Source organism: Manis javanica, chromosome 13 (assembly GCF_040802235.1).
Source record: "Manis javanica isolate MJ-LG chromosome 13, MJ_LKY, whole genome shotgun sequence".
Taxonomy (NCBI): Eukaryota; Metazoa; Chordata; class Mammalia; order Pholidota; family Manidae; genus Manis; species Manis javanica.
Window position 1 is genome coordinate 8268475 of NC_133168.1, and position 26682 is coordinate 8295156.

Consider the following 26682-nt stretch of genomic DNA (forward strand, 5'->3'; position numbering starts at 1 on the left):
ATCATTTTTTTTCTTAAATTTTAAGATGGGTGTGACATGGAATTTAACACTGTAAAAATCCACATCTCAAGAAGCAGGAATACTTCCTAATCCTTTGTTTTCTACAACTCATTCAGCTTTTTTCCATTTTACCTTGGGAATGACTTGTTTCCATAATAATGCACAGTACTGACTTGAACATATCCTCCCCGTGAATTTCCTTCTTGAAACACTGCAAACAGGGCAAGTTAATAAACATGTAAATTTATGAAGTCCCCCGATTGTGAGTCATGAAGATAGCTGACTGGCGAGAAGGTGGCTGCTAGAGCACTTTCCCAGCAAGATGCAGAATGTCCGGACTGCAGCAGGTCGTGTATGTGACAAGACACTTGAACTGAGAATACATTTTGAGAAAGTGCGGTTTTCAAATAGATATATGTATACCTGACATCTCCTTCAGACCATAACATTATAGTTAAATGCTAGACGATACCGGCGAGAGGAAGGGAAATGGAGCTGTAAAATTCGTCAATAGCTTTCCAAAATGGCCTATATTGGTGTCACTGTTCAAAATATTAATTCCTTGTTGGATAAACGCAAAACTTTCTGTGCAATAAGCAGTATGCTGGCCAGTTGGAGAGCAGAGATGGGGGTGAGGGGCGTTAGGGCTGGAAGCCCAAGGGTGGGGACTGCAAAAAAAATTGCTTCAACTTTGCTAGGGAAACAAGCAAACAATCACAAGATCATTATAGGAAGCAGAAACATGTAACGTTTCATTAGGACAATCAGGCTGCACATTGAAGATACAATGTTTCTCTGATTAAAATGTTTCTGAGAGAGAAAAACTTGAAAATCCACTGGCTATGCAAAAAAAAAAATAATTATTATTTTTAAGAAAAAAATTGCACGGCAAAATGTCCTTCCAATTTTTGTTCCATAAAGTGCTTTAAAAAGGCATATTAGAATGTGGTGTAGGCCTTTTTTGCTAAGTGGAAATGAGGGGAGGAGTCGAAGGAATGGAGCTTCCCTTTTTCCTGCAGTATTAACTTCATGCGCTCGGGTCACGGTGTTGGCAGCTGTCATTAGTGAATTACAAATGCATTTTTATTTCGAGGGCCACTTGGACTTGGGATCATCAGATCCTTAGTTATTGAGGATTTTCTTATAACGCTAATCCAGTAGTTTCTGGGTTTCAGTGTTTTATTAAGGAAGAGTGAATTTCATGCAAACATCTGTATTCTCACATGTCTTATCTTCTTTATTTAGATGTACTCCTGCTGTTTTATTTCTACTGTACTTGTTACTTTTGCACAATTTCCAGTGAAACAATTTAGAGACGTGGTGGACTCGAGCCGCACCAAAGTTTCATGTTACTCTCCAGGAAGGCACTTTCCCAAAGTATAAGAAACAAATGTGTCTTTGAAACATTTTTTTCTTGTAACTTGTAGCTCCTAGCCTGGAAATGGATACTTTTGACACTGAACGTCCTTCCTGTGAAAACACCGTGGAATCAAAGTATTCTATTCGAAGAACTGCTGCCCAAGTCGTCCGGGGAGGCCATCTTGTCATTGAGAGGAAGGAGTAGCAGCACGGAGACCGGACTTCCCCACTTTTCCCAAAGGGCCACGGGGAAAGATCGAAAGATCAAAAGATCGGAACTAACTGTGCGCCGGGCAAGTGTCCCCGGAAGGAGGCGCGGTGTTTTGCGGGTCACGAGAGCGCGACGGCTGCGGGGTCAGCTGAGGTCGCCGCTACCGCTGCCGTCTAGCCTGGGCGCTAACGTCCGGTCTCGCTGAGGCGGAGGCCACGGCGCGCCTCTGAGCCCGAATCCCGGAGTTCTCCGCAAGTTCCGACCAGATTCTGGCCTCCGGACACGCCTCTCCGGGCGCAGCGAGCAGCCCTCAGAGTTGGCTCGGGTTCATCCTGGGGCCCCTCCGTAGTCTGAAAGCGCCGCGAACTGAGCCTCCATTTCCGAAGCGAAAGCATTCCTACGGGAGAACATACCACCTCTTGAAGGAGGACCACGTTGCTAAAGGGAAAAATCTGAGGGCGCTCTGTACAGAACACTTAAGCTCTTGGCTTTTTTCCCCACTGTAAAGGTGAAAATGGGGCGGGCACGGTGCTGGTTATTTTAAGAGGTAACGTACCGGAACGTTTACACACACACACTATGTTGAATACACGGTGAACGTGGGTTTGCCCACAACAAAGATGGCGTCCACACATGTTAACCGGGTGCGGTCACGTCCTCATAGACCAGGATGCGGGCCAGTATGACTTCAGATGACAAGCGGATGTAAAAGCTCACTTCCGGGTGGGACCAATCGGGCGCCATCTTGTCTTGTTCGTGAAGAAGTAGAAGCATCGGAAGGGTTGGAGAGGTGTTAACAAGAGCGGTGGCGACAGCGGTGTTCGGAGCCAGTGTGGGTAAGTGGTGGACAACAATTCTGCGTGGCGGACTTGCCCGGCCATTACAGCCTTTTTGATGCCTGCGGCGAAGGTAGCATAACTTAAACATGTAGGCTGCGTACGCTGCTTGGCGCGATCGCTGGAATCTCATCCCCTTAAAGCGGTGCTGTCCGCCTGACTTGGGGAATCGAAGCGGTGCTCTCGGTGAAAAGGAAATGTTCTCATTAAAGAGAATGAGCAAGCTCCCTTCCTCTTAAGTATGAGAGTTGCCTCTCATGTGAGTAGAGACTAATTGTTGGGCTCCTGACGGCCGTTAAGCACTGCGCGTGCGCGGTGGGAACCCCCTTATGGGGAGGGGGTCGGGGCCGCGGAGGAGGCGGGGGCCCGGGGCCTGGACCTCCGCCCTGGGCATCTCCGACTACGCAGGCGCAGCCAAGGGCCAGTGATTCCTGTAACTACGATTAGGTTCTCTAGTTTGTATTTTTCTTGTTTTTATTCACTGGTGGACCTTGTATGTTAAGCTTCCCGAGAGACAGGCAGTATCCAATATTTCAGTTGTATTACTCAATGGTGAATATTATCTGAACTTTACGGGCACTTTGATTGTGGTTAATTCATAAAGGAGCAAAACAAACTTGGAATTTCTGATTTGAGTGCAGTAAGGCAAAAGCAACAAAAATAAACCAGAACACTAAAGATCTGCCTGTGGGACTGTTAGTAAAGTGTCCTGGGGCTATAGGGAAAGTAACAGTAAGTCAGCTCTTTTAAGTTAAATGTTCTTGAGACTCTGTATTTAAATGTTTTTGTCAGTAGATTTTATATTTTAGAACAATTTTTTTTAGTTTACAGAGAGTTTGAGCAGATAGTACAGAGTTCTCATATGCCCCCCCCCACATAGTTATTAACATGCATTAATATAGTACATTTGTTAAAATTAATGGACTAATAGATGCATTATTATTAGCTAGAGCCCATAGTTTATTCATATTTCCTGTTTTAACTGAATGCCCTTTTTGTGTCCCAGGGCCTCATTTAGGATGCCATTTATCCTAGTTGTCATGTGTCCTTAGTCTCATCTTAGTTGTGACGGTTTTTCTAGCTTTCCTTGTTTTCCACGACATGTTGAATTGTGCCCCTCCAAAATCTATATGTTGGAGTCCTAACTTCAGTACCTCAGGATGTGACTGTTTGGAGATAGGGTCTTTAAAGAAGCGAATGGGGTCATTAGGGTAGGCCCTCATCTGTTATGACTGGTGTCCTTGTAAGGAGAGGTTCGAACACAGGGATGGTCCTGTGAAGAGGGAAGATACAGTCCTCAAGCGGAAAAGAGAGACTTCTGGGTGAAACCAGCCCTGCTGACATTTTGATCTTGGAACTTTTAGCCTCCAGAACTATGAGGAAATAAACTTCTGTTGTTGAAACTACCCAGTCTGGGCTACTTTGCCGTGGCGGCTGTAGCGAACTACTATAGTGTCCTTGACAGTTGGAGGGGAGGGTTGTTTATATTGTAGGGTGCCCTGCTATTGGAATGTGGTGGTTTTCTCATACCACTGGTCTTAGCTGCTTGGGGGAGGAGGATCACAGGGGTAAATGACTTTGTCATCACATCCTATCAAGGGTACGTGTGAATGTCCCTTATGAATGTGACTTACCAGGTTGATGCTGACCTTGATCATCTGCTTGTAGTAGTGTTTGTGACGTTTCTCCACTGAAAAGTTACTCTTCCCTTTTTTCCTTCTCTTTTCCATACTGTACTCATTGGAAGGAAATCTCTTTGCACAGTGCACACTGGCTTGGAGAGTCAGGCTCTCCCTCCTTTAGGGGACCTATATAATTTATTTGGATTTCTTATGCATGAGAAATTTGTCTCTTCCCTCCCCTTTATGTCAGTATAGACTCAGATATTTATGTCATAATTTGTGTTATGATCCCATACTACGTTATTTAGTTACTCAGTGTGTTCCAGCTTTGGACATAGGGAGATACACCCCCGCCCCCGCCATCCTTTTTGTTGAGCTCTTTCTTCCTTCTTGGCACAAGTTGGTCCAGGGTCATTTTGTGGATTTCTTGCACCAGTCCTAAAATCAGCCCTTTCTTTAAGAGTCCTGAGTCCTTTTACTGGAGAATGGCCTTAGAATGAAGGCAGGGTTGCTTGTTGCTATTGGGGTGTCATTTCCTTTTCTATATTTTTCAGTTGTCACTTTTTGGGGAGGGATAGCTATAACCAAATACACTCCAGTACTTTTTGAATACCCCTCTTGATCTGCAAGCTGCAAAGTATTTCAGTGTTTGCTAAATGCGGTCACATCATGTAGCGAAAACCTTGTCACATTTCAAATGATTACCAAGTTAACCTTTCCTGCTGCCATTTCTAATCTAAACTGACTTGAACAAATCTTCCTGATTTTTAGGTCAGTCACCTGGTGGGTAGGGCTCAAATGACAGGGGAGAAGAGGGAGGATTCTTGGCATTTTGTGGTTTCTGAACTTAGTTTATGTGAGAAACATTTCACCATATGTATCAAAGCATAGGTGTGTTTCTGTAGCTCTGATTTAGCAATTGATGCTTAAGGGCTGTAAAATGTTACATTTTCATTCTCTTTTTGTCAGTCTGTGAGGTGACTTTTGCAAATACTAATGATTGTCATTTAAACAAGTAATTTTAAGAACCTCAAATCAACGAATAAAGCTCTTCTAAAACAGTCATCTAAGAAATGGGTAATGTAAATGATGGTCATTTCTGATTGTTCTAGTTTCTTAGTGATACTGTAATGAATTACCACAAACTGAGTGGCCTAAAAAGACAGACGTGTATTGTTTCACAGCTCAACCGGCCAGAAGTCTGAAGCCAAAGTTTCCACAGTGCCTTGCTTGTGGGTGGGCGCCCTGCTCCCTTCCTCTCTCTCTCTCTCTCTCTCTCTCTCTCTCTCTCTCTCTCTCTCTCTCTCTGCTCCATGGCAGGATCCTTCCTTGCCTCTTCCCAGCTTCTGGTGGTTCCCAGCCCGCCTTGGCTTTCCTTGGCTGTAGACACATCACCCTTGTCTCTGTCTGTGGTCACATAGCATTCTCCCTGTGTGTGTGTGTCTGTGTCTTCTAAGCACACCAGTCATATCGAATAAGGACCCCCCCTAGTCAAGTATAACTACATCAGCAAAGACCCTATTTCCAGGTATCACATTGGCAGTTTGTGGGGATTGGGTAGGACTTCAGCGTCACCTTCTGGCGGGGGTCACGGTTCAGTCCGTGCAGGGGCCATGGTCACAAGCTAGATCTCACTGCCGGGCGTGTGACTCGGATGACCCGAAGCACCGTGGCCACTGATGTTCCTGTCCTTCCCCAGGCCCGGATGTCTCCAAGGAAATAGCCGTGAGTTTAACCCCGTAAGGGGAAAGTCTCGCAGCCTGGCTCATCTGTAATAAAATTTCGTCCAGCCTGTGAAGTTGAGCCTAAAGATCTTTAAATTAAAGCTAAAGGAAGAACAATAGGGATTGATTTTGGATGTTTAATTTAAAATCAGAGTAGCAATATTAGAATGTCATTTTCATCATTGAATAGTAATGTATTTACTTGATAATAAATTTCAGGGACTGAGTAAAATATTTCACTACTTAATGTGGGCAAAACACTGTGGACAATTCAAATATAAGACATTTCCTGTGCCTTCAAGAAGATTCTTGTTTGAGCCAAGACAAAAACATATGAAAATTCAATATAAGTTTCCCTATAACAAGTACTCTGTGTCATCTTTAACTTTACTGTTATGGAAGTTTTCTAACAGTGCAAAAATAGAATATAGTGAATCCTAATGTACTTACCACTCATGTTTAACAGTTACCAGTATTTCCCAAATCATTAGTAAGCCCATGTGTAAATATCATATTGTATGGTACAAGGCTGTGCTATTTCACTGAACCACAATGAAATTAAAACTTTATTATTGCCAGATGTGTTTTCATATTCCTTTTGTTTTCCAAATTTTGCATTTGTTATGTTTGTTAATCAGTAAAGAAGATTTTATGGTGAAGATGAAGGAATAAAGAGCTTCTAAACCTTTGCCATCAAGTCATAATCTTGTTAGTGAAACCCTTTATCAAGCATTGTATGCTGAATATAAAATTTTATATTAAAAACTTGAGTATATCAACTCTTTCCTTAAAATCTATCCCTTTACAAAATTCAGCGTAACTAAATTTCATGGACTAGGTCACAGAAATGTACTCAGTCTTTCATAAGAAAATGAAAGAGAGGTCAGGGAATTTGCCCAAAGTCTCATAGTTATAGTTTGTGTAATTTTATTGCCTATGCCAGTCATTATGGACTGTGCTAGTCAGCTTACATTGATGTTCGTATCTTTAAAAACATATAGATTTATTTTTACAAATACATACTCATGATAAATAATTCAAGGAGTGCAGAAGGGTATAAAATAAAAAGTGAGAAGTTCCCTGAACTGTTTTGCTACTCAGAGAGTACCAGTCTTAAGAGATTTTTTTTGAAATTTAGGAATTGTCTATACTATTCTTTTTGTGACTGTTTGTGACTCCAGTAGGCACTGTATAGAGCTAGTTACCTACATTGTATGAGTTTACAACCTATGACAGAAAAATCTGCATATCACATTCTTAAAAAGAAAAAGACCTGGAGTGCATTTTTATTCATGTTATGTATATTTTATTCATGCTGTATTTTTTTCACTTAATAATATAATTTGTACATCAATATATTTCAACATATAAAAGTTACCTTAATCATTTTGATGGCTTAATAGGCATCCATGGGTGGCTCACTTTTATAAACTAACCTGTTGCCCTTTAATTGAGTGTCACTAAAAGTGGATATTCACTGTTAAAAACACAGTGCAGACTTTAATTATATGGTAAGTATACTCATCCATGGCTTTAAGACTGTGAAGTGAAATGGCTGGTCAGAGAGATGTGCTTGTACAAGTTGATAACAGGCTGTAATCCAAAAAGACTCATTTGTTGTTTTACATATAGCCTCATTCAGCACTGATCCTCTGTAGCCAGAAAAGTTTCTCAGCTGCAGATTTAATTGAACCATTTTATTAAATAGCTCCTACCTTCTTACTTGACTCTCACTGTCACCATCTTAGCTGTGTTTTTATTCTGCTCTGCTCATAATTTCACATCTCTTTCCATATTTTTCTTAGCCTAAGTATATCAAACACTGGATGTGAGTAGTGTCTTCCATTAAAACTTTGGAGAAAAAAAAAATCTTTGAAAAAAAATAGTCAAGGTAGAAGTGGTTGGTTTTAACAAAAAGAAAAATGGCTACAAGTAGTACAAATCAAACTTGTGAAAATATACAAACAAACCCCTTTGTGCATGGGAAAACTGGATTGTCTTAATTTTTTTAATAATAAACTTCAGTACACAGATGAGAAAACCAAGGACTGATAGAGAGTAGTTGATGTGCCTGTGTTCACATAGCTTGCCAGCAGTGCAGGTAGGCACCATGAACCAGAGGTCGTGCTCTGAAGTCTAGATGACAAGTGATAATCAGAAAACCTAAGGGAGAACTGAGAAAGTCGTCGTGACAACCATTAAGCATGGGCGAGTGAAGGAAACTTAGGTGAGAGTGATTTCTAGGAAAGTAAATCTGTGTATGGAAGTGACGGTAGGGAGTTGGTACATGTTCATCATTAAAGTCCTTTTACTAAGTGCACGTCTATTTGTGACTCCGGTAGGCACTGTGTAGAGCTAGTTACGATGCCTGCATTGTATGGGTTTACAACCTGTGACAGAAAAATCTGCATTGAACTCTGAAATGTCTTAGAGCTTTGGAAAACACAGCACACTGCTCATGCCAGCTTTTTGGTTCTTGTCAGTATAGGTCAGCCACCTCCTTATCATTAACTTTTATTTAAAGTACAAGGAAGGAGCTACAGACCATTCTGTATTCATTTGGTGTTGATGCCTGCTGTGTGCAAGAGGCTGTCTTGTATCATACGCAAGGTAAAAAGATGAATAGATTTGTCTTTGTATTAACTTTGAGAAGCTTTTGATCTACTGGGGAGAAAATGAAAACCTGTGGGGGACAAACTGTTTTCTTTGCTGATTCTAATTTTTAAACAAGTCCATAGAAAAATCAGAATTAATACATTTTATCATGTTTTTACCATTTAAACAGGTGAATGAGATCTTTCAAATGTTTGTTTCTTTTTTTCACAGCATGTGTGACAATCTCTACATTGTTTGCATTATTTTATACTGTTAACTGTTCAGGTAACTAAAAAAGATATTTTGAAAGAAAAAAGAAAAAGCTTTACCTTCTCATTTCTTATGTATGTTTCCCTTAACTTTCTCATTATAAAGTGATTGGGAGAAAAAGATCCAAGTTCATTTGCAGATGATCACGTTTTCATGTTATATTTCTAGAATTTATTTTTATTATTTCTAATAACTTGGTAATCTAAATGCAAACATACACTTTTTTCTTTTCTTTTTCAGGGCATAAGTAATCTTGTTGCTATGCTTCCAAGCTGTAGCCTGAATCAACCTAAATTTTAAACAGAAGGTGAACCTCTGAGGTCAGTCAAAATAACATTTGATATTTCTTCTGGGTGTTTCCTCTGTTTATTTGTTGCTTTTTAATTAAAGTTTTAAGTGAAGTTACTTTTTAAGGGCTATAATGAGTCATTTAGCTTTTAAAAGGCTTTAAAGGTATAGTTGTAAAGAGGAGAGGGGAAAAAAGAAAAATACCTGAAGAAAGATTAGAAAAAGGAGTACGTATAGTTTGGAATTGATACCCAAGCCAGCTGTTGGCCTCAAGTATGGTACTACTTAGTGCGTATTTCTCATATTCTAATAATGCCATTATAATAGTACATTAAATGCCTTTAAATTAGTACAACTAATTAAATTATCTTAGTACAACTAAGATAGGTGCACTTGACTAATAAGTAAATCAAGCAAACAAAGGAATATGTCTTCCCTAACGCATAGTGTTCTTCAGTTGAGAGGCCAGGATCTGCCATTGATAGAATTATATAACATTTTGTGAATGCTGCCAAGACTGGAGTTGCAAATTCTAAGAGCCTGAATGAGCTCTTATAGCCGATCGTCCTGTTTGAGTTGGTCTCTTACGTCCGTGTTACCTGGCTTTCCTACTTTCTGTGATCCTGCGGTAGTAAGGCTGGCTTTTAGAATAGAGGAATGGATCAGCCTAGAAGGATTCACTTAGTAAACATTTATTTAATGTCTGCTATATATTAAGCACTGGGTATAATACTGAAAAAATAAGCCCTTCTTACCATGTGTGTCAGTGGTTCTTGAACAGGGATGTGTATCAGTGTTGGATAAAGTAGGTATTAGCCTTGTAGGAATTTTAACTTTTTTATTATGAAAGTTCAAACTAGTTTACAGAAAAGTAGACTAGTGTTATAACTCCCCCATACCCATCACCTAGATTTAATAATTAAGTATTCTCTCCCCCCTTTCTATGCTTATTTACATGTGAAGTAACCTGGTCTTGTAGACTATCGGTTTCTCTGCTTGTTTCTTTGATACTGTTGACCTCACTCCTGTCTCCTGTGATTCTTTTAGGCTGGAAGTGAGATCCAGAAGCTTAACAGATCCAGTGAAACATTTTTTGGTGGAACTATTGCTAGTGATTCCGGGTACATAATTTTGTATCTCATAGGGAGACACCTAATAATTTGTAGGGGTGATATTTCAACAACCTTTGGATTTGTGATTTCCCATCAACTTTTTTTTCTAAGATTGCCTGAATCAATTGTTTTATTAAGTTTGGTAATATGAAAGTTTTCTAAATCTATTCTACCTTTTGCATTCATTAGCTATGATTATTTATAATGAAGAGTTTTTCTGTATCAGCTAGAGCTATTTGGTTACCCTCAAAGAGTCTTGGCTGGGGGAGATTAAATCACTTATTCATATAATCTTCAAAATAATTACAATTCCAGAGATTTAAATGGGGAAAATTAGGTTCTCCCCTCCCCCCTTTTTGAGCTAAATTGAGTGGAGCTATGCTTGCCCCCAAACTCTGCATTGGTATTAGCATGAAATTTCTTGCTCTTGGTTGCCAACTGAAAAAATCCAGTTGCCTCTGGCAATCTACTGACTACAATTTTAGAGTTCTGATCGCATAAATGTATCATCATATAATAATTTCAGGTTGGAACTGTCTCTCATTTTTTTTTAAATGTGTGTATTTTGTTGTAGATAGAAAGTCAAGTATATGTAAAAGTCAGGATGTGGGACCAAGGAGGAGGACAGCCTTGGCAGCAGTGGCCCCTGAACCAGCAGCAATGGATGCAGTCATTCCAGCACCAGCAGGATCCAAGTAAGGACGCGTTGCATTTGGAAGGTGGGACACGGGAGATAGAGGGATGAGTGGGAGATAAGCACTGGGGTTAGGGAGATGGGATTGAGATTGGTTTGTTGGATAATTTTATGGTCAATTTAATCGTTTCTCATAATAATCTTGCCATAGCATATATGTTAGGGAATAGATTTCCCTTTGGAAGATTGCCTCAGAGGGTAGAAAACTTTATGAAGATTTTACATTTTAAAAACTGATTAGTTCTTGTTTTTCTAAAGAAAGAGGTCTTTTAGAACGCTTTAGGATGCTTAAATAAAGCATTCTCTTGTTAATTCTGAATTTATAATTCTATATAGATCATAGTTATGCTATATCATTTAAAAAGTTTTCTAATATGAAATATTTCAAGCATACACAGATGTAGAAAACAATATAGAGAGCTTCCATTTATTAGTTAGCTTTAATAGTCATTAACTCATGGCCAGTTTGTTTCATTGATATGACCTCTTCTACTGTCCTGTCTTTATTGGGTTAATCAGCTCCTATTTCTTCTTTTAATAGTCATAGCATTCTGTTTAGGACTGTACTGTAATTTGGTAAATTCACTTTTGCATGGTTGATTGTAGCTTTTTACTTTTTGAATTAATTACAGTTACTGTAAATTATATGCATATATTATTTGTTTGTCCAGTTATTTTCTTAGAAAAAATTCTAAGAACTGGGTTTGTTAGATCACAGTTGCACATTGGAAAAGTTTTAGATCCATGTTGCCAAGTTTTAACTCCAAGTGAGTTATGTCACCAGAATGTATGAGAATACCTAATTAATCTTTACTAAGCTGAGATGTGGAAAGCTGTATCTTACTCTACTTTGCTTCCCTTATTAGATCTTAAAATGTTAAGTATAGATATTTGAGAAGCAAAAGAGGACTTTTAAGATAGTGAGGGCCATGAATTTTGAATAAAGAATAGCCACAAAGTTTTTAAGAAGACGTATTTCTAGAAAAGGGAGCCTTAGCTGAAGAAGGGTGAGAGAGGAAGACTAGGGCTAGACAGCTCTCCTCCTCTGAGGTCGGGAGGACCCAGTGCAGGCCTGGCTGGGACCTGTTTGAGGAAGAAATGAGTAAGTTTGATCGTTTGTTTTAATAGGTGGTTAAAAAAAAAAGTTTTTTAAAAGCTCGATAAACTAGGTACAGATGATAAATTTTTATGAGTAAATGCTAGTGTTTTTGTGGACTCTTTCTCTGAAAGTCTTAAGTAGTTTGTATTATTGTCTGAATATGGGTTATTTTCTAAGTGTCCTTTCTGTAATATTTAACCGTAACATAATGTAATATTTAAAAACCACAAAGTAAGGAGTAATTGAGATGCTTGTTTTGCATAGAGGCACTGTTATTTTAGTGTCTACTTTCTGAATGCTAAATTCTGTGTCAAATTATGCTAGGCCAGATTGATTGGGCTGCATTGGCTCAAGCTTGGATTGCCCAAAGAGAAGCGTCAGGGCAGCAAAGCATGGTAGAACAGCCACCAGGGATGATGCCAAATGGACAAGATATGCCTACCATGGAATCCGGTCCAAACAATCATGGGAATTTTCAAGGAGATTCAAACTTTAACAGAATGTGGCAACCAGGTTTGTTACTTATTATTTCCAAATTTCAGTAGGAGTATATTTTTAAATGATTCAAATTAAATTATTTAATTAGTTTAGTTTGTGACTTCTTGAAATTAATGTTCCTTAAGGAATAGGTAATTTCAATTAGATTTGACCTTGAAATTTTGTGGTTAAAATGATTCTGTTCTCAGTCTGCTAGCATTGTGGCACTCGGTTTGATTCTTTTCTTGGTTCTTCATTCCTAGGCTGACAGGGGCTGGGAACACTGGAAACCTCACTTGTCATCTAGGGCAGAGAGCATTCTATGTCTCTCTGTTGCAACCTCTGGCCTTTTCAGAAGCAGCACTTGCAGAGCAAAACATGTGTAGCCTCTAATGAAAAACCGTGTCACTATGTGACAAATTAATCTGTCAAGTATACTCTGCCCCTCCCACCCACCCATGTTTTTCTCCCCTTTTTTTCTGTTAGTGAAGATCTTCCATAAGTTTTATGTTTCATTTTTTGTTTATTTGCTTGCTTTTTTACTTCACAAGATGATGTAGAGTCCTTGATGCTAGTTCAGTTTTCATAACTTGTGTTACTGTTTCTAATAGTAATTTCAGATAATTTGTAGAGGAATCTTACATTTCAGTATGCTGATGGTACAGTTATATCTCCCTTTCCCTATTAATTATTATTGCTGTTTCTCAGTGTAAGAATGGAAAACTCAGGAAATAATCCTCTAATACCATTTTTAAAGGAGAATGAATATTCTCATTTCTCACCTTTGATACCTAGAGGTATCAAATCATTTCTGATTTTCTTGAAACTAAACCAAATTTCCCCAAGTTTGAGAATGTTTTGGCTCCCAAGTTCCAAAAATGACCCACCCTAGAATCCCCACTGCCGCAATTACTTCAGTGACTTTCTTTGTGACCTGGGAAAGTGATTTACGTCTGTGTGCCTCAGTTTTCCCTCCTGAGATTGGCAGAAATAATACCTGATTTCTCCCTACCTCACAGGGATGTTGTGAGGATAAATGTGATCATGGAGGAAAGAAATTACATAAAATCTCAAGGTATTATTTTCTGGCGTTGTTACTGAACACAAATAGAAAAATTCAACAAAATTGCTTTGGATTTTGTTATTTATTAAAAATACTTTTGGGCACTTGTTTTCCATTTGTTTAGGATACGAATTAGACTAGAGTTAGTGTATTTGAATTATTTATTAGATTAATTCATTGCTTATTTTTAAGATATACAAGAGGAATTTGACCAAGAAGTCATAAATTTTAAATCTATTTCTTTACTGAAAAATCTGTCTTGAGATCTTAAAAATTTGTGTTGATTTTGTTATAACCCCCTGTTGAATGTTTTTATGCCTAAATCCTAAATAGAATGGGGAATGCATCAGCAACCCCCACACCCCCCTCCAGATCAGCCATGGATGCCACCAACACCAGGCCCAATGGACATTGTTCCTCCTTCTGAAGACAGCAACAGTCAGGACAGTGGGGAATTTGCCCCTGACAACAGGCATATATTTAACCAGAACAATCACAACTTTGGTGGACCACCCGATAATTTTGCAGTGGGGCCAGTGAACCAGTTTGACTATCAGGTGAAAGATATTTTGTTGCTTTAATAACGTAGATGTGCACGTAATCCATGCTTTGGAAGTGTCTCATCAAGAGTACCTAAGATATGTGTTTCACTTTTCAGTCTTGTACAGATAAGCGCATATTATGTCTCAGAGAAATCATCAATATTTGAGCATTAAAATTACTAGATTTTTATTTTCTGGTTTTTAATTTGCTTAGGGAACTGGCATGAAGGATTGTTAGGGAAAAATTTGGACAAAGTGAAAAATGTGGAAGGGCATTTGCTATATGATTTGTTTTCTAATTTCAAAATGGTATATTTAAATGTTAAATAAAGTTTAGAAAATACACAGTAGTTGAATACATTATTTATCTATAATGGATTATTAATACATGAATAAAATACATGAACATAGATCATCTTCCTAAATGCAGTTCTTCTGCTGTGTAGAGTTAGGACTTTTTCTAGTGTTGTCTATTTTTTCCATTCTGACATGACATGTTAATGGAACTCCACATAATTTCCTTTTAGCATCTGATTCATTCCTAGGGACATAGAACTCTATGGGGAATAGGTTCATTATGTGGGTCTTTATTTTTTCTAAACACTTAGCCAGGGTATCCCCCTAAATTACTGTGCTAGGTATCATTTTGAAATAACTCACTACAATTGTTTGCTTGTAAACTGAGCTGTCATAATTTAAAATTTTGAAAAAACCCGTATGTTATTTCACTAATTGTATGGATAAGTGACACAAATGTAAATAGTTTTCACCTTGAGGCAGTAATTCTTATTCAAACATATTCAGATACAGGTTATATCCTAATACTAGGTGTACAAATATGACAATGTTTGGTTGGTTGTGCTTTTGAAGAAATGTAGTAGCAGAGAGCTTCTACTTACAGCACATTTACATGGTAGATCTCCATGCTAACAAGACAGAAGAGCTCTTTTGGCAACTGGCTTAGAAGAGCCTCTGAAAGTGGCAAAATTGCAAAAAATATTTAATGATTCTGTAACTTATATTTGGTTAAAATAGATATTTCTTGCAAGATTACAGAAACAATTGAAGTTCACAAGGTGTAGGTAATTGGAATTGGGAAAAAATTCCCTTTGTTTTCTGACTATAGAAAATATTGACTTGATTTTTTGATAGTGGAATGATTAATATACAAATGGATTCAGAGTGAGAAAGTTCATATACATGTCTTTTTCTATGCTTCTTAAAAATAGTGTATCAGTTGGATTTTAGATATCTTTTTATATTTACATTGGCAGAAAATCTTTATCTTTCTTAAGAAAAGTAAGCCTAGGTTTTTGAGGCTACAGAAATTTCGAAGGATATTAAAACCATGGAATTCTTGGATTTGCTGCACACATGGATTTCTACTGTCCCAGTTCATAACACACGTGTGTCCCAGGAAGTATAATGTATTAATGTGAAGAAAAATAAACTGCAATACTCTTTCAGCATGGGGCTGCTTTTGGTCCACCGCAAGGTGGATTTCATCCTCCTTATTGGCAACCAGGACCTCCAGGACCTCCAGCACCTCCCCAGAATCGAAGAGAAAGGCCCTCATCATTCAGGGATCGGCAGCGATCGCCTATTGCACTTCCTGTGAAGCAGGAGCCTCCACAAATTGGTAGCTATTTAAGTTTAGTGAACCAAAATTGGCATGATTTCCTGATCATGTGATAAGGATGTCTGGTTTTCTTAAATTGTTCTGAAACCTCCAATTATGTTAGGAATTGATACTTTACAGTCATGTCATTTTATAGTCATAAACTTGAAAATTACGGAAGTACTGGTCCAAAATATTAAAAGTTTTGAATAATTTTCTTTAAACTCCAGATTTTATGATGAAATAATAAATTTATCATGGCTATAGCTTTGTGGTATTTTTTTCATTGTTGACAGTTTGGTAAATTATGCCAATATGTGCACAGTTTCCCCGTTTAAAACATCCTAGTTATTCTCTCTGTTCTCTTTCCACTCTCATTTCAACTGAAACATTGTTGCCAGGTTAATTTTCTTTTATTTTACTTCCTGTAAGTATTTTGGCAGAAAATTTCAATATTTAAATAACATTTTAGAACTAACCTACTTCAATGACAAGTTACATATTTACGCTACTGTATATCTGGAAATCCATATTCAGTACTTAATGGACCAGGATATTTAAGTCTCTCCTATTTAACATGAAGACATTTTAGGAAGATTACAACTTATTTTATAACTTACAAAATAATCACCTGTTCAAGTGAATCCTCAGTGTGAAAATGGCATTGTGCTACTCTGTTCTGTGTTCTTATTTCAGGAAGCAGGGTAGTATGAGTTCTAGTCTGCATTGCCGCTTCGTGGCTTTGTAACCTTGAGCACACCACTTCATCCCTTAGCTCAGTATCCTCATTGGTAAAAGAGAGCAAGTAATAGTAGTGATCTTGTAGGGCTTTTCTAGGATTAAGTGAGATGATATTTAATGTGCTTTCATAGTGCCTTGAACATTGTAAGCATTATGACAATGTTCACTGCTGCTACAAAAAAATGAAGATTTTAAAGAAAAGCATGATGTTTAATGGCTTGTTTTTATTACCATTGTCTTGCTGAAGAATGATAGTATTTGTTGTAAGTACCCAAATGGCATCAGAATTATTTTTTTTAATTTACTCACAAAGTTTATAGAAATTGAAGAATAAGGAACTCAGATACTTAGGATTCTTACTCAACTAATGTATTAATATTTTTTCCCATGTGAAACAGATGCAGTAAAACGCAGAACTCTTCCAGCTTGGATTCGGGAAGGTCTTGAAAAAATGGAACGTGAAAAGCAGAAGAAGTTGGAGAAAGAAAGAATGGAACAGCAACGTTCACAGTTGTCCAAAAAAGAAAAGAAAGCCACAGAAGATGCTGAAGGAGGGGATGGTCCTCGTTTACCTCAGAGGAGTAAATTTGTAAGTAGAAACCCCTGACATCAAACTCCGTGTGATGGTATCTATGTGAAAAGTTTATCGAAATATATAGGTATTCTAGCCTGTAGAGAATTATTAATGTTCCTGAGATGATTTTCAGTTAAGTATATTAGGGATTATGGTTTTATGTACGTCTTACTGAGGGTGGAGTAAAGGGGTAGCAAGTTTATAAAACATTTTATTCCAGAGAGAATTTATTCATTGGGATGTTAAGAGTAAGTGAATATCTGGACAAATCTATTTTGTGTGGTACAGCTAACTCCCTAGTGGTGAATGATAAAACAAAACTAAGAGCAGCAACAGAGATATAAATCTGCCTTTTTTGAACATGTAAATATATACTTATGCCAGAAGCTGTAATAACTAATGGTTTTTGACATGAGCTCTGAAAAGTAACAAAGTTAAATCTTTAAATCTTCATTAAGATGACATCAGCAGCTTAGGAATTTTTTGATTTAGCAATAATGTCTCCTACCCGGTAAGACAGCTGCAGCACTGACTGGTATGCACCTCTGGAAATGGGTCCTCCTCCCAAGACCATTTTCTTCTGTAGATACAAGTTTCAAATAGAGTGAGGTAACTAGATTTAAACGAACGTTGGTTTTGCTTGAATTCCATATGCAGTAAGTTACTTTTATTTGTTAACAACAAAAAGTTGCCAGAAATGTGTTTTTATTCTGGTGTTAAGAAGATAGGGAACAACAAACTGCCACTACTGATGTTTAACCTTTTTAAAAAAAAATTTTTAAATCTTTAGTAGTGGATTTCCAGATTTTATTTATTTTTATTAGCAAAAAATTGACCATCTTGGCTTTTGTAAATAATGCCTCTGTAAACATCGAGGTGCATATGTCTTTTCAAATTGGTAATTTTGTTTTCTTTGGGTAAGTGCTCAGAAGTGGAATTACTGGATCATATGATATTTTTATTTTTAATTTTTTTGAGGACCCATCATATGGTTTCCCATAGTGACTACACCAATTTATATTCCCACTGATAGTGTACAAGGGTTCCCTTTTCACCTAAGTGTCCATCAATAGATGGAAGGATAAAGAAAATGTGGTGTGTATATATATATATATATATATATATAATGGAATATTACTTAGCTATAAAAAGAATGAAATCTTGCCATTTGCAACAACGTGGGAGGACCTAGAGAATATTATCTATGCTAAGTGAAATAAGTCAGAGAGACATATACTATATAATTTTACTTTTATGTGGAATAAAAAAAAGTAAAATAAAAAACAAACAAAATAGAAATAAACTCATAAACAGAGTGGATAACCTGGTAATTGCATTAGGAGTAGGAGATGGGCAAAATAAATAAGAGGTACAAACTGCCAATTATAAAATAAGACTTGGGGATGAAAAGTACAGCTTAGGGAATATAGTCAGTAATATTGTAGTTATCTCTGTATGGTGACAGACGGGAGCTACACTTACCGTGGTGATGATTTTGTGATGTATATAATCATCAAATACTATATTATACACCTGAAACCAATATAATGTATATCAACTATACTTCAGTGAAAAAAAAACATGAGAAAACTTGTTTGGAGATGCTCTTTCCTCTCCTCCCAGCTGCCTCTGGGCTGTGTTCTAGGTATTCCTTCCCTGGTTCAGTCGTCTTTGCATAGTGGTAATATTTAAGGGAGCACCTTGTCTTTCACTTAGTAGGGTTGTTAGAGTGTCAGTGGAATACTTCTCTGCCCAAGAAGAACCCACTTTTTGGTGGGTATGCTCTCTCTATACCTAAAACCTGAAAACCTGAAAAATGTCTGGATACCTGAAAACCTAAAACCTTAGAGACAAACTGCTAGCATTTCCTTCATCTGAAGTAGATTTCATTTCTTTACTGTCCATTCTGTGGCTAAAAAGAAGTAGATTTCACTGAGTTTTGGGGCCAGCTGAGATCTGCAGACTAACTGCAGAGTTTTCATTTTAATTCACACAATTTTAGGTAAATAGCTTAAATTTACAGCTGTAAAGGTTATGCTGAATAATATGAATGTGGTTCATTTATCCAAAGTTCTACAAGCTGCAGGTTTCAGGACCATCATATATAAGGAATATTAGTTTAATCAGTCTGTGGGCATGATGTAGTTTTGGTTATTTATAAAATAAGGTCATAATTGTCTAAGAAAAAAAAATAAAAGAATAATTAAAATCATTGATTCTCGTAAGCTGTTTTTATAATCTTACATTCCCCTCAGGGTAACATTTTAAATTATTAAATGAAGTCTCTAGTACCAAAAGGGAATTTAGAGAGAAATTTCATTTTTGTATATCTGTTTCAACGACTTTTTAATTTGGGATTCTGAAATAAACTGTAAGTGCTTTTACATTATAAACATGAATTTGGGGTACCCACACTACTACTTTTTTTAGGACAGTGATGAGGAAGATGAAGACGCTGAAAATGTTGAGGCTGCAAGCAGTGGGAAAGTCACCAGAAGTCCATCTCCAGTTCCTCAAGAAGAGCAAAGTGAACCAGAGATGACTGAAGAAGAGAAGGAGTATCAAATGGTAAAATGTTAAATTTCTTACCATGTACAGGATTTATTTTATTAAAGAAAAAATTTATTGAGGTATAGTTGACATAGAATATTATACCAAAGAATTTGAAATATTTTAAACTACTGGTTGGCTGTCTTAAAACATTAAAACTGAGAACTCATGAAGTAGTTACACTGTATATTAATGTATAGATTTGCTAGGCAGTAATGTCTGCAGAAGCCAGGTGGCACGCAATCACTGGCTTATAAAGCAGACCCTGAGCACGTCTCCTAATACTAACGCTGTTAACAATGTTTTACTGTATATGAGACCTGAGGGTTCATTTGTTGATCTGTTATTTTCTAAAGTGTGTCTTTTGAATACTGAGAAAGATTAAAAGACTTCATAGAAGTATAAGTTTAGGAAGCACTGGGTTAAACACAGTTAAACTATTTCTTCAGTGGAAGAATTTCCAAAACCTTTAGTATCTGTAATGTGATTGTCATTTTTTAAGATTGGAAATATAACGTGCTGGTTTCTTATGTTGAAAGACCAGTGATCTTTGAAAAGTGCTTGGAAGATGCTGATTGTGAGTGTACTCGCATTTTAATAGATAAGTAATCTTGATCCCAGAGAGGCTAAGGAACTAGTAGTCTACATTTGAAACAACTGTTGGTAGCCAAACAAACCAGTTCTGGAATCCATGTGTTCTTTCATTCCTAATGTACTCTGTATTATAGTACTCAAGAAAAAAAGGACTTCATCTGATAGACTGGAATAACGGCCTTTTCCTTATTTTCCCATCTCAAATTTTACGTGGACTGAAGGTTAATGTAATGCTTACTAATATTACTAAATGAGGGGCTATTCCTTTCAACTTACAACATCTGTGAAAAATTTTATAATAGGAACCTTTTAAAAAAATATTTTTTCTCTAGAATTAGAATTCAGTGTCTACTGTACAGATAAATTCATATTTTTCTTTAATCCATATGATTTTGAAATATTTTAATGTTTTCATATTTTAGAATAATTTTCAAGATACACTATTCCTTGGAATGGCTGAGCTGAACTCTTTTTTTTTTTGAGAGGGCATCTCTCATATTTATTGGTCAAATGGTTGTTAACAACAATAAAATTCAGTATAGGGGGGTCAATGCTCAATGCACAATCATTAATCCATCTCAAGCCTAATTCTCGTCAGTTTCCAATCTTCTGAAGCATAACGAACAAGTTCTTACATGGTGAACAAATTCTTACATAGTGAATAAATTCTTACATGGTGAACAGTACAAGGGCATTCATCATAGAAACTTTCGGTTTTGATCACGCATTATGAAGTATAAACAATCAGGTCAAATATGAATATTCTTTTGATTTTTGTACTTGATTTATATGTTGATCCCACATTTCTCCCTCTATTATTATTATTATTTTTATTTTTAATAAAATGCTGAAGTGGTAGGTAGATGCAAGATAAAGGTAGAAAACATAGTTTAGTGCTGTAAGAGGGCAAATGTAGATGATCAGATGATCAGGTGTGTGCCTATGGACTAAGTATTAATCCAGGCTAGACAAGGGCAGCAAGACATCCACGAATGCAGAAGATTTCTCTCAAAGCAGGGGGGGTGAGGTTCTGAGCCTCACCTCTGTTGTTCCCCAATTTCTCACGTGATGGCCCCCCTGCGACTGTGCCTGTCTTAGGTTGTTCCTCCCTTGAGGAATCTTACCCGTCTCTGGCTAACCAGTCATCTTCTGGGGCCATACAGGGAGATGTAAAGTTGGTAAGGGAGAGAGAAGCCATATTGTTTGAAAAGCTTATGAGCTGAACTCTTTTAAGCCATGTTTTATAATATGGTCTTGCCTTTAATTTTTTTTTGAAAAATGTTTAACTGTTAGTAACTATGATAATTAAATTAAGAACAATATGTAAAATTTCCTCCTTTAGATGTTGCTGACAAAGACGCTTCTGACTGAAATCCTACTGGATGTCACAGATGAAGAAATTTATTATGTAGCCAAAGATGCGCACCGGAAAGCAACGAAAGGTACATGTGGGTGTTCTTGGTTTTGTTTTTCTGGGGGTGTTTTGGTTTTGGTGGCTATTTTGGACTTTTTTTGTTGTCCTTGGTGAACTACTGGTAGATGCTTGAATATTCTTGCATGTTTGAACTATTTGGGAAAGATTAGCTTGTAGGCGCCATATTAAACTATACAAATATTTTTGTTTTATCCAGCCTTTCTGAGCACACATTAGCTGTTATGCTGGTGTTCTCTAAAATGTATTGTGGAGAATTCTTGATCAATTTATTTCACCTGATTTTTTAAAAATAGATCCCGTGGTATTGGTGTATGACTTCTAATACAGTTTAGTTTGACTAATGAATTGAATTACAAACTTGCGGAGTTTTCACTTTACCACTTAGACTTCTTGCAGAAGCAAGTGTTATCCTCACCCCTCCTACCCCAGTAACACTTAAAAAATTTATTGAAATCAAACTTTCAATTATGGGCCATACCTAAAAATAAAAATACTGACATATACTGGTCAACACTTTTTCTTATTATAAACCAATTTCAGCTCACATCAGGGTTATAATTTCAAGGCCAGACATGCTACTAGTTTAAAATGAATGTTATGTTTTTAATGTTTCTTCTCTCCCCAAAAAGCAGCAATAGTAGTAGATTTAACAATACCATAGACTCATGACTATGAAATCGTGGCTATTTGTGTTAACATGTTGTTCCTGTTGTTGATGTGATACAAAGCTCCTGCAAAACAGCTGGCACAGTCCAGTGCACTGGCCTCCCTCACTGGACTCGGTAAGTGTTCTCCTGATTTGTGAGAGGGCCTTAAAGGGAAAATCACACTTACCTTGTCTCTCTACATGTTCTGTTTTGAAACTGTACTGTTCCTACTCAATTTATAAAACCTAGGTCTTAGGGTTATATCAGTCTCTAAAAGGTTTGCCTTTTTTTTTTTTTTTTTTTTTTTGCTAAAGCATTCACGATGGGATTATTATAAATGTGGTGACTAATTCATAGTTTATTGGGGCAAGCTGTCATAGTTCATAATGTAGCCATGATAGTATTTAAGCTACTTTCACAATTGTTGCATACATGCCTTAGGGAAGAACCTAAACAATATCGCTTTTAGGGACCTTTATTTAGATTGTGTTTCAGCAAGGCAAGTTTTAACATAGAGGAAAGGGTCTATCTTGTCATAGTATAATAGTAGTTATGTGTTCATAATTTACTCTTTGCATGATATATTATCAGGTATATGAAAGCTTGAATTTTCCTTTTCCACATCTTCATTTCAAATTAACCTTTGTGAGGACTGACAGAAACGGGTAGAACCAAATGCCCATGTGATTTTATGATGACTACTGTTTTGAACACTTCAGGGTGGGGAGTAGTTTTAGCACCATATCATTTTTGTGCCAGTGGGAAACACAGTATCTATAATTTTTTTAGGGAAAAAAAGTGCTTAGCATACTACCTGGGATTGAGTAAATTTTAGAAATACTTCCAGGATCATCATAAAATTTTTTAAGGTAGTTGAATTGATTATAATTAGTGAGGTTTTGTTACTACCCTTTTAACTGTTTTTTTGTTGGTTAGTATGGACAGTAAAAAAAAAAAAAACAGTTCCTTTATGGTGAGAAGTATTCCAGAAAGAATAAGATACTAAGTAACAATTTTCATGAGGGTTCTATGAACTCCTTAAGCATTGGCATTTATACTCCTCCCCACCCCGAATAAGCATATTCTTCCAAGAAAAGACAATGAAAAAAATGACCTTTCTTCTCAGACCTTAAAAAATTTTTAGTGCATAGAATATTTTTCCATATGATAGATTGGGCTTTATGCACACAGGTGGACTGGGTGGTTATGGATCCGGAGACAGTGAAGATGAGAGGAGTGACAGAGGCTCTGAGTCATCTGATACTGATGAGGAGGAATTACGGCACCGAATCCGGCAAAAACAGGAAGCTTTTTGGAGAAAAGAAAAAGAACAGCAGCTGTTACATGATAAACAGATGGAAGGTATATCTTTGAGAGTCACTTAATTTTTGTCCAAGTTTGATTATATTTCTTTTTATGTTTCAGTTAACCTAAAAATATCAAAGGGTAGAATTAAGGCAAGATTAAAATATTATGTGATAAAACTGAAATGAAGATTTTTGGCTTATTTTCAATTTTTTATCACTAAAGTAAAAATTAAGTGTAGCATTCAAAATACATAGTTCATAAAAAGGTAAACTGTTTTTTGTTCTTTTTGGGAGACATTAATTCCAGTGGGTGTAAGTTAAGCTATCTAGTGTATTTTTATTTCTTGTTAAAGTTCTTAAAAGAAGGCTTTTGAAATGGGGGAAATAAATACATTTCAAAACTATGGAGAAGTAATTTGTAGCTAGTATATTTAAGGATAATACAGGACTTTTTAGAAGTTCTTTTTAATGTAAAATACATGAATGAGTACCAGTCTTAGTTTCCGTAATGGTACTAGGAATAAAGAAGAAACTATTAGAATATCTTTTTTGAAAAATCTTACTTGGACAATTTGAAAGATAATGAGTTAGCAGTCAAAAGTTCCCGGTAAATTACTTACTTTCTTTAAGTTGTTTTATTGGACAAAAGGAAAGTCTTACTTGCTTCACCTGTACCTCTACACTTTGATACTCTTGCTATATTGACAGCATATATAGCCAATGAGCATTTGAAATGTAGTTAGCCCAAACTGAGATGTGCTGTAGGTATAAAATACCCTAGATTTCAAATACTTCACAAGAAAATAAAAAGCAGGAATTCTATCTCAGTATTCTTTTAACTGATTACATGTTGAAATGGTAATATTTTTGATATATTGGGTTAATAAAATCTAAAATTAATTCATTTTTTTTTTACTTTTAATGTAGCTACGAGGAAATCTTGAATTGCTTATGTAGCTTGCATACTATTTCTATTGAACATTACTGCTGTATTTTTATAGTTTGATAGCTTTAAGTTAGGTAATATAGGAGTTTTTTTCATTGTACGTTTGACTTTTCTTAGTGTATTTTTGTCTTTTTCTGTTTCAGAAGAAAAGCAGCAAACAGAAAGGGTTACAAAAGAGATGAATGAATTTATCCATAAAGAGCAAAATAGTTTATCACTACTAGAAACAAGAGAAGCAGATGGTGATGTGGTTAATGAAAAGAAAAGAACTCCAAATGAAACTCCATTAGTTTTAGAACCAAAAAAAGAGCATAAAGAGAAAGAGAAACAAGGCAGGAGTAGGTCAGGCAGTTCTAGCAGTGGGAGTTCCAGTAGCAATAGCAGAACTAGTAGTACCAGTAGTACTGCGTCTAGCTCTTCATACAGTTCGAGCTCAGGTAGTAGCCGCACTTCTTCTCGATCTTCTTCTCCTAAAAGGAAAAAGAGGCACAGTAGGAGCAGATCTCCAGCAGTTAAAGCCAGACGTAGTAGGAGTAGAAGTTACTCTCGCAGAATTAAAATAGAGAGCAGCAGGGCTAGAGTCAAGGTTAGAGACAGGAGGAGATCTACTAGAAATAGCATTGAAAGAGAGAGACGGCGAAATCGGAGCCCTTCCCGAGACAGGCGTAGAAGTAGAAGTCGCTCAAGAGATAGGCGAGCCAATCGGTCCACGCGCAGTAGGAGTCGAGATAGGCGTAAAATTGATGATCCACGTGGAAATCTTAGTGGGAGCAGTCATAAGCATAAAGGTGAGGCTAAAGAACAAGAGAGAAAAAAGGAGAGGAGTCGAAGTGTAGATAAAGATAGGAAAAGGAAAGACAAAGAAAGGGAGCGTGAACAGGATAGGAGAAAAGAGAAACAAAAAAGGGACGAAAAAGATTTTAAGTTCAGTAATCAGGACGATAGGTTAAAAAGGAAACGAGAAAGTGAAAGAACATTCTCTAGGAGTGGTTCGATATCTGTTAAAATCATCAGACATGATTCTAGACAGGATAGTAAGAAAAGTGCCACCAAAGACAGTAGAAAACATTCAGGCTCTGATTCTAGTGGAAGGAGCAGTTCTGAATCTCCAGGAAGTAGCAAAGAAAAGAAGGCTAAGAAGCCTAAACATAGTCGATCGCGATCCGTGGAGAAATCTCAAAGGTCTGGTAAGAAGGCAAGCCGCAAACACAAGTCTAAGTCCCGATCAAGGTAGTATACTTTTTAAAGTATTTGTCTGATTTTTTAAAAAAATTTGACTGAATTTATTCAAAGTTGAAAGTGTCCTTTCTCTCTCTCTTTAATAAACTCAGTTTGGTACTTGATAAATGATCATAGTCTTAAGTAATCTTAGAAATCCTATATAATAATACATATTTTAAAATTGCAGATTCTTTAGTTTAAAATACATTTTTATTTTTATATTTCTCTTTTCCCTTTTTTTTTGCAGATCAACAACCCCTCCCCGTCGAAAACGCTGAGGAATGATGTGGCAAGAATGCCATGATGTTTAAAAAATTCCATGAGTTTTAAGGGCTTGTCTCATTATAGAGGCACATTGTGGCTGTGTAGGTGAAACCAGAATCTTTTTTTTTTTTTAATCTGTAAATAGGTGTACTTTTTCCAAATGCTGCTCCAAGTTACTTAATAGGATTTCTTTGTATTACATTTTTTTCAAAAATAGTGCATAATAAGACTATAAACATGCCATTCTCTTTCAGCTGTAATGTTCTTAAAGTTATTCTTGAATGTACTGTGATGTCAATAAAGCTCTTTAGTTCATTTTTGTTAACTTCTTGCACCTTAATTTTGATTTTAATCTAAGGAACGTACTCTTTTATAAAAAGGCAGCTGGAATTTTGTATAACAGGTTTCAAAGGTACTTCCTCTCATCTCCCCCAAAGAAAATGGTTTTAACTTAATAGTGTGTCAAAAGTTTGTAAATTGTACCCATGGATTTTTGTCAACTTCCAACTTTAAGGGTGTGGAAGAGGGCCAGAAATAGATCTTTACTTTCTTGGGGGAAGCACTTGACATATTTTTAGATTTTTCTTCCTATTTTGGGGATTTCAAGTAATATATTCTCTGTGTGTATAAAGTATGGTTCATCTCCTGTAAAATGAAATTGCTGGAATCAGTCAAGCCAGTGCACCATTAGAGTTTTTCATAAGGAATGATTGTGTGTGACACTAATAGTCAAATCTGGAACTATATTCTGCAGTGACCCACTTCTGCTTTAGAAGCATATTTTAAACACTTGGGGTTTATTATAGAAATAAGACTCACAATTCAATATATTTATATTTTTAAAGTTTAATACGACAGCTGATTGGAGGAATGCTGTGTTAGCAGGTTTGTGT

The 26682-nt window shown here is 36.7% G+C and overlaps 1 protein-coding gene across 6 annotated transcripts; it reads left to right on the forward strand.

Annotated features, from left to right (window-relative positions):
- Window positions 1-1773: 1773 nt before the first annotated feature.
- PNISR (PNN interacting serine and arginine rich protein) lies at window positions 1774-26114 on the forward strand. Of its 6 annotated transcripts, none has more exons than XM_073220922.1 (14): window positions 1781-2406; window positions 8858-8937; window positions 9953-10026; window positions 10596-10712; window positions 12135-12323; window positions 13684-13907; window positions 15360-15531; window positions 16650-16840; window positions 19256-19393; window positions 21312-21411; window positions 22133-22186; window positions 23243-23413; window positions 24448-25534; window positions 25773-26114. In XM_073220922.1, exons 4-14 carry the CDS (start codon window positions 10622-10624, stop codon window positions 25801-25803), a joined length of 2448 nt encoding a protein of 815 aa, XP_073077023.1. In that variant the 5' UTR covers window positions 1781-2406; window positions 8858-8937; window positions 9953-10026; window positions 10596-10621; the 3' UTR covers window positions 25804-26114. The 6 variants fall into 6 exon arrangements, with proteins under 6 accessions (XP_073077026.1, XP_073077027.1, XP_073077023.1 ...); XM_073220921.1 differs by having other exon boundaries at window positions 1782-2406; window positions 10592-10712; XM_073220923.1 differs by lacking the exon at window positions 9953-10026 and having other exon boundaries at window positions 10592-10712.
- The last annotated feature ends 568 nt before the right edge of the window (window positions 26115-26682 follow it).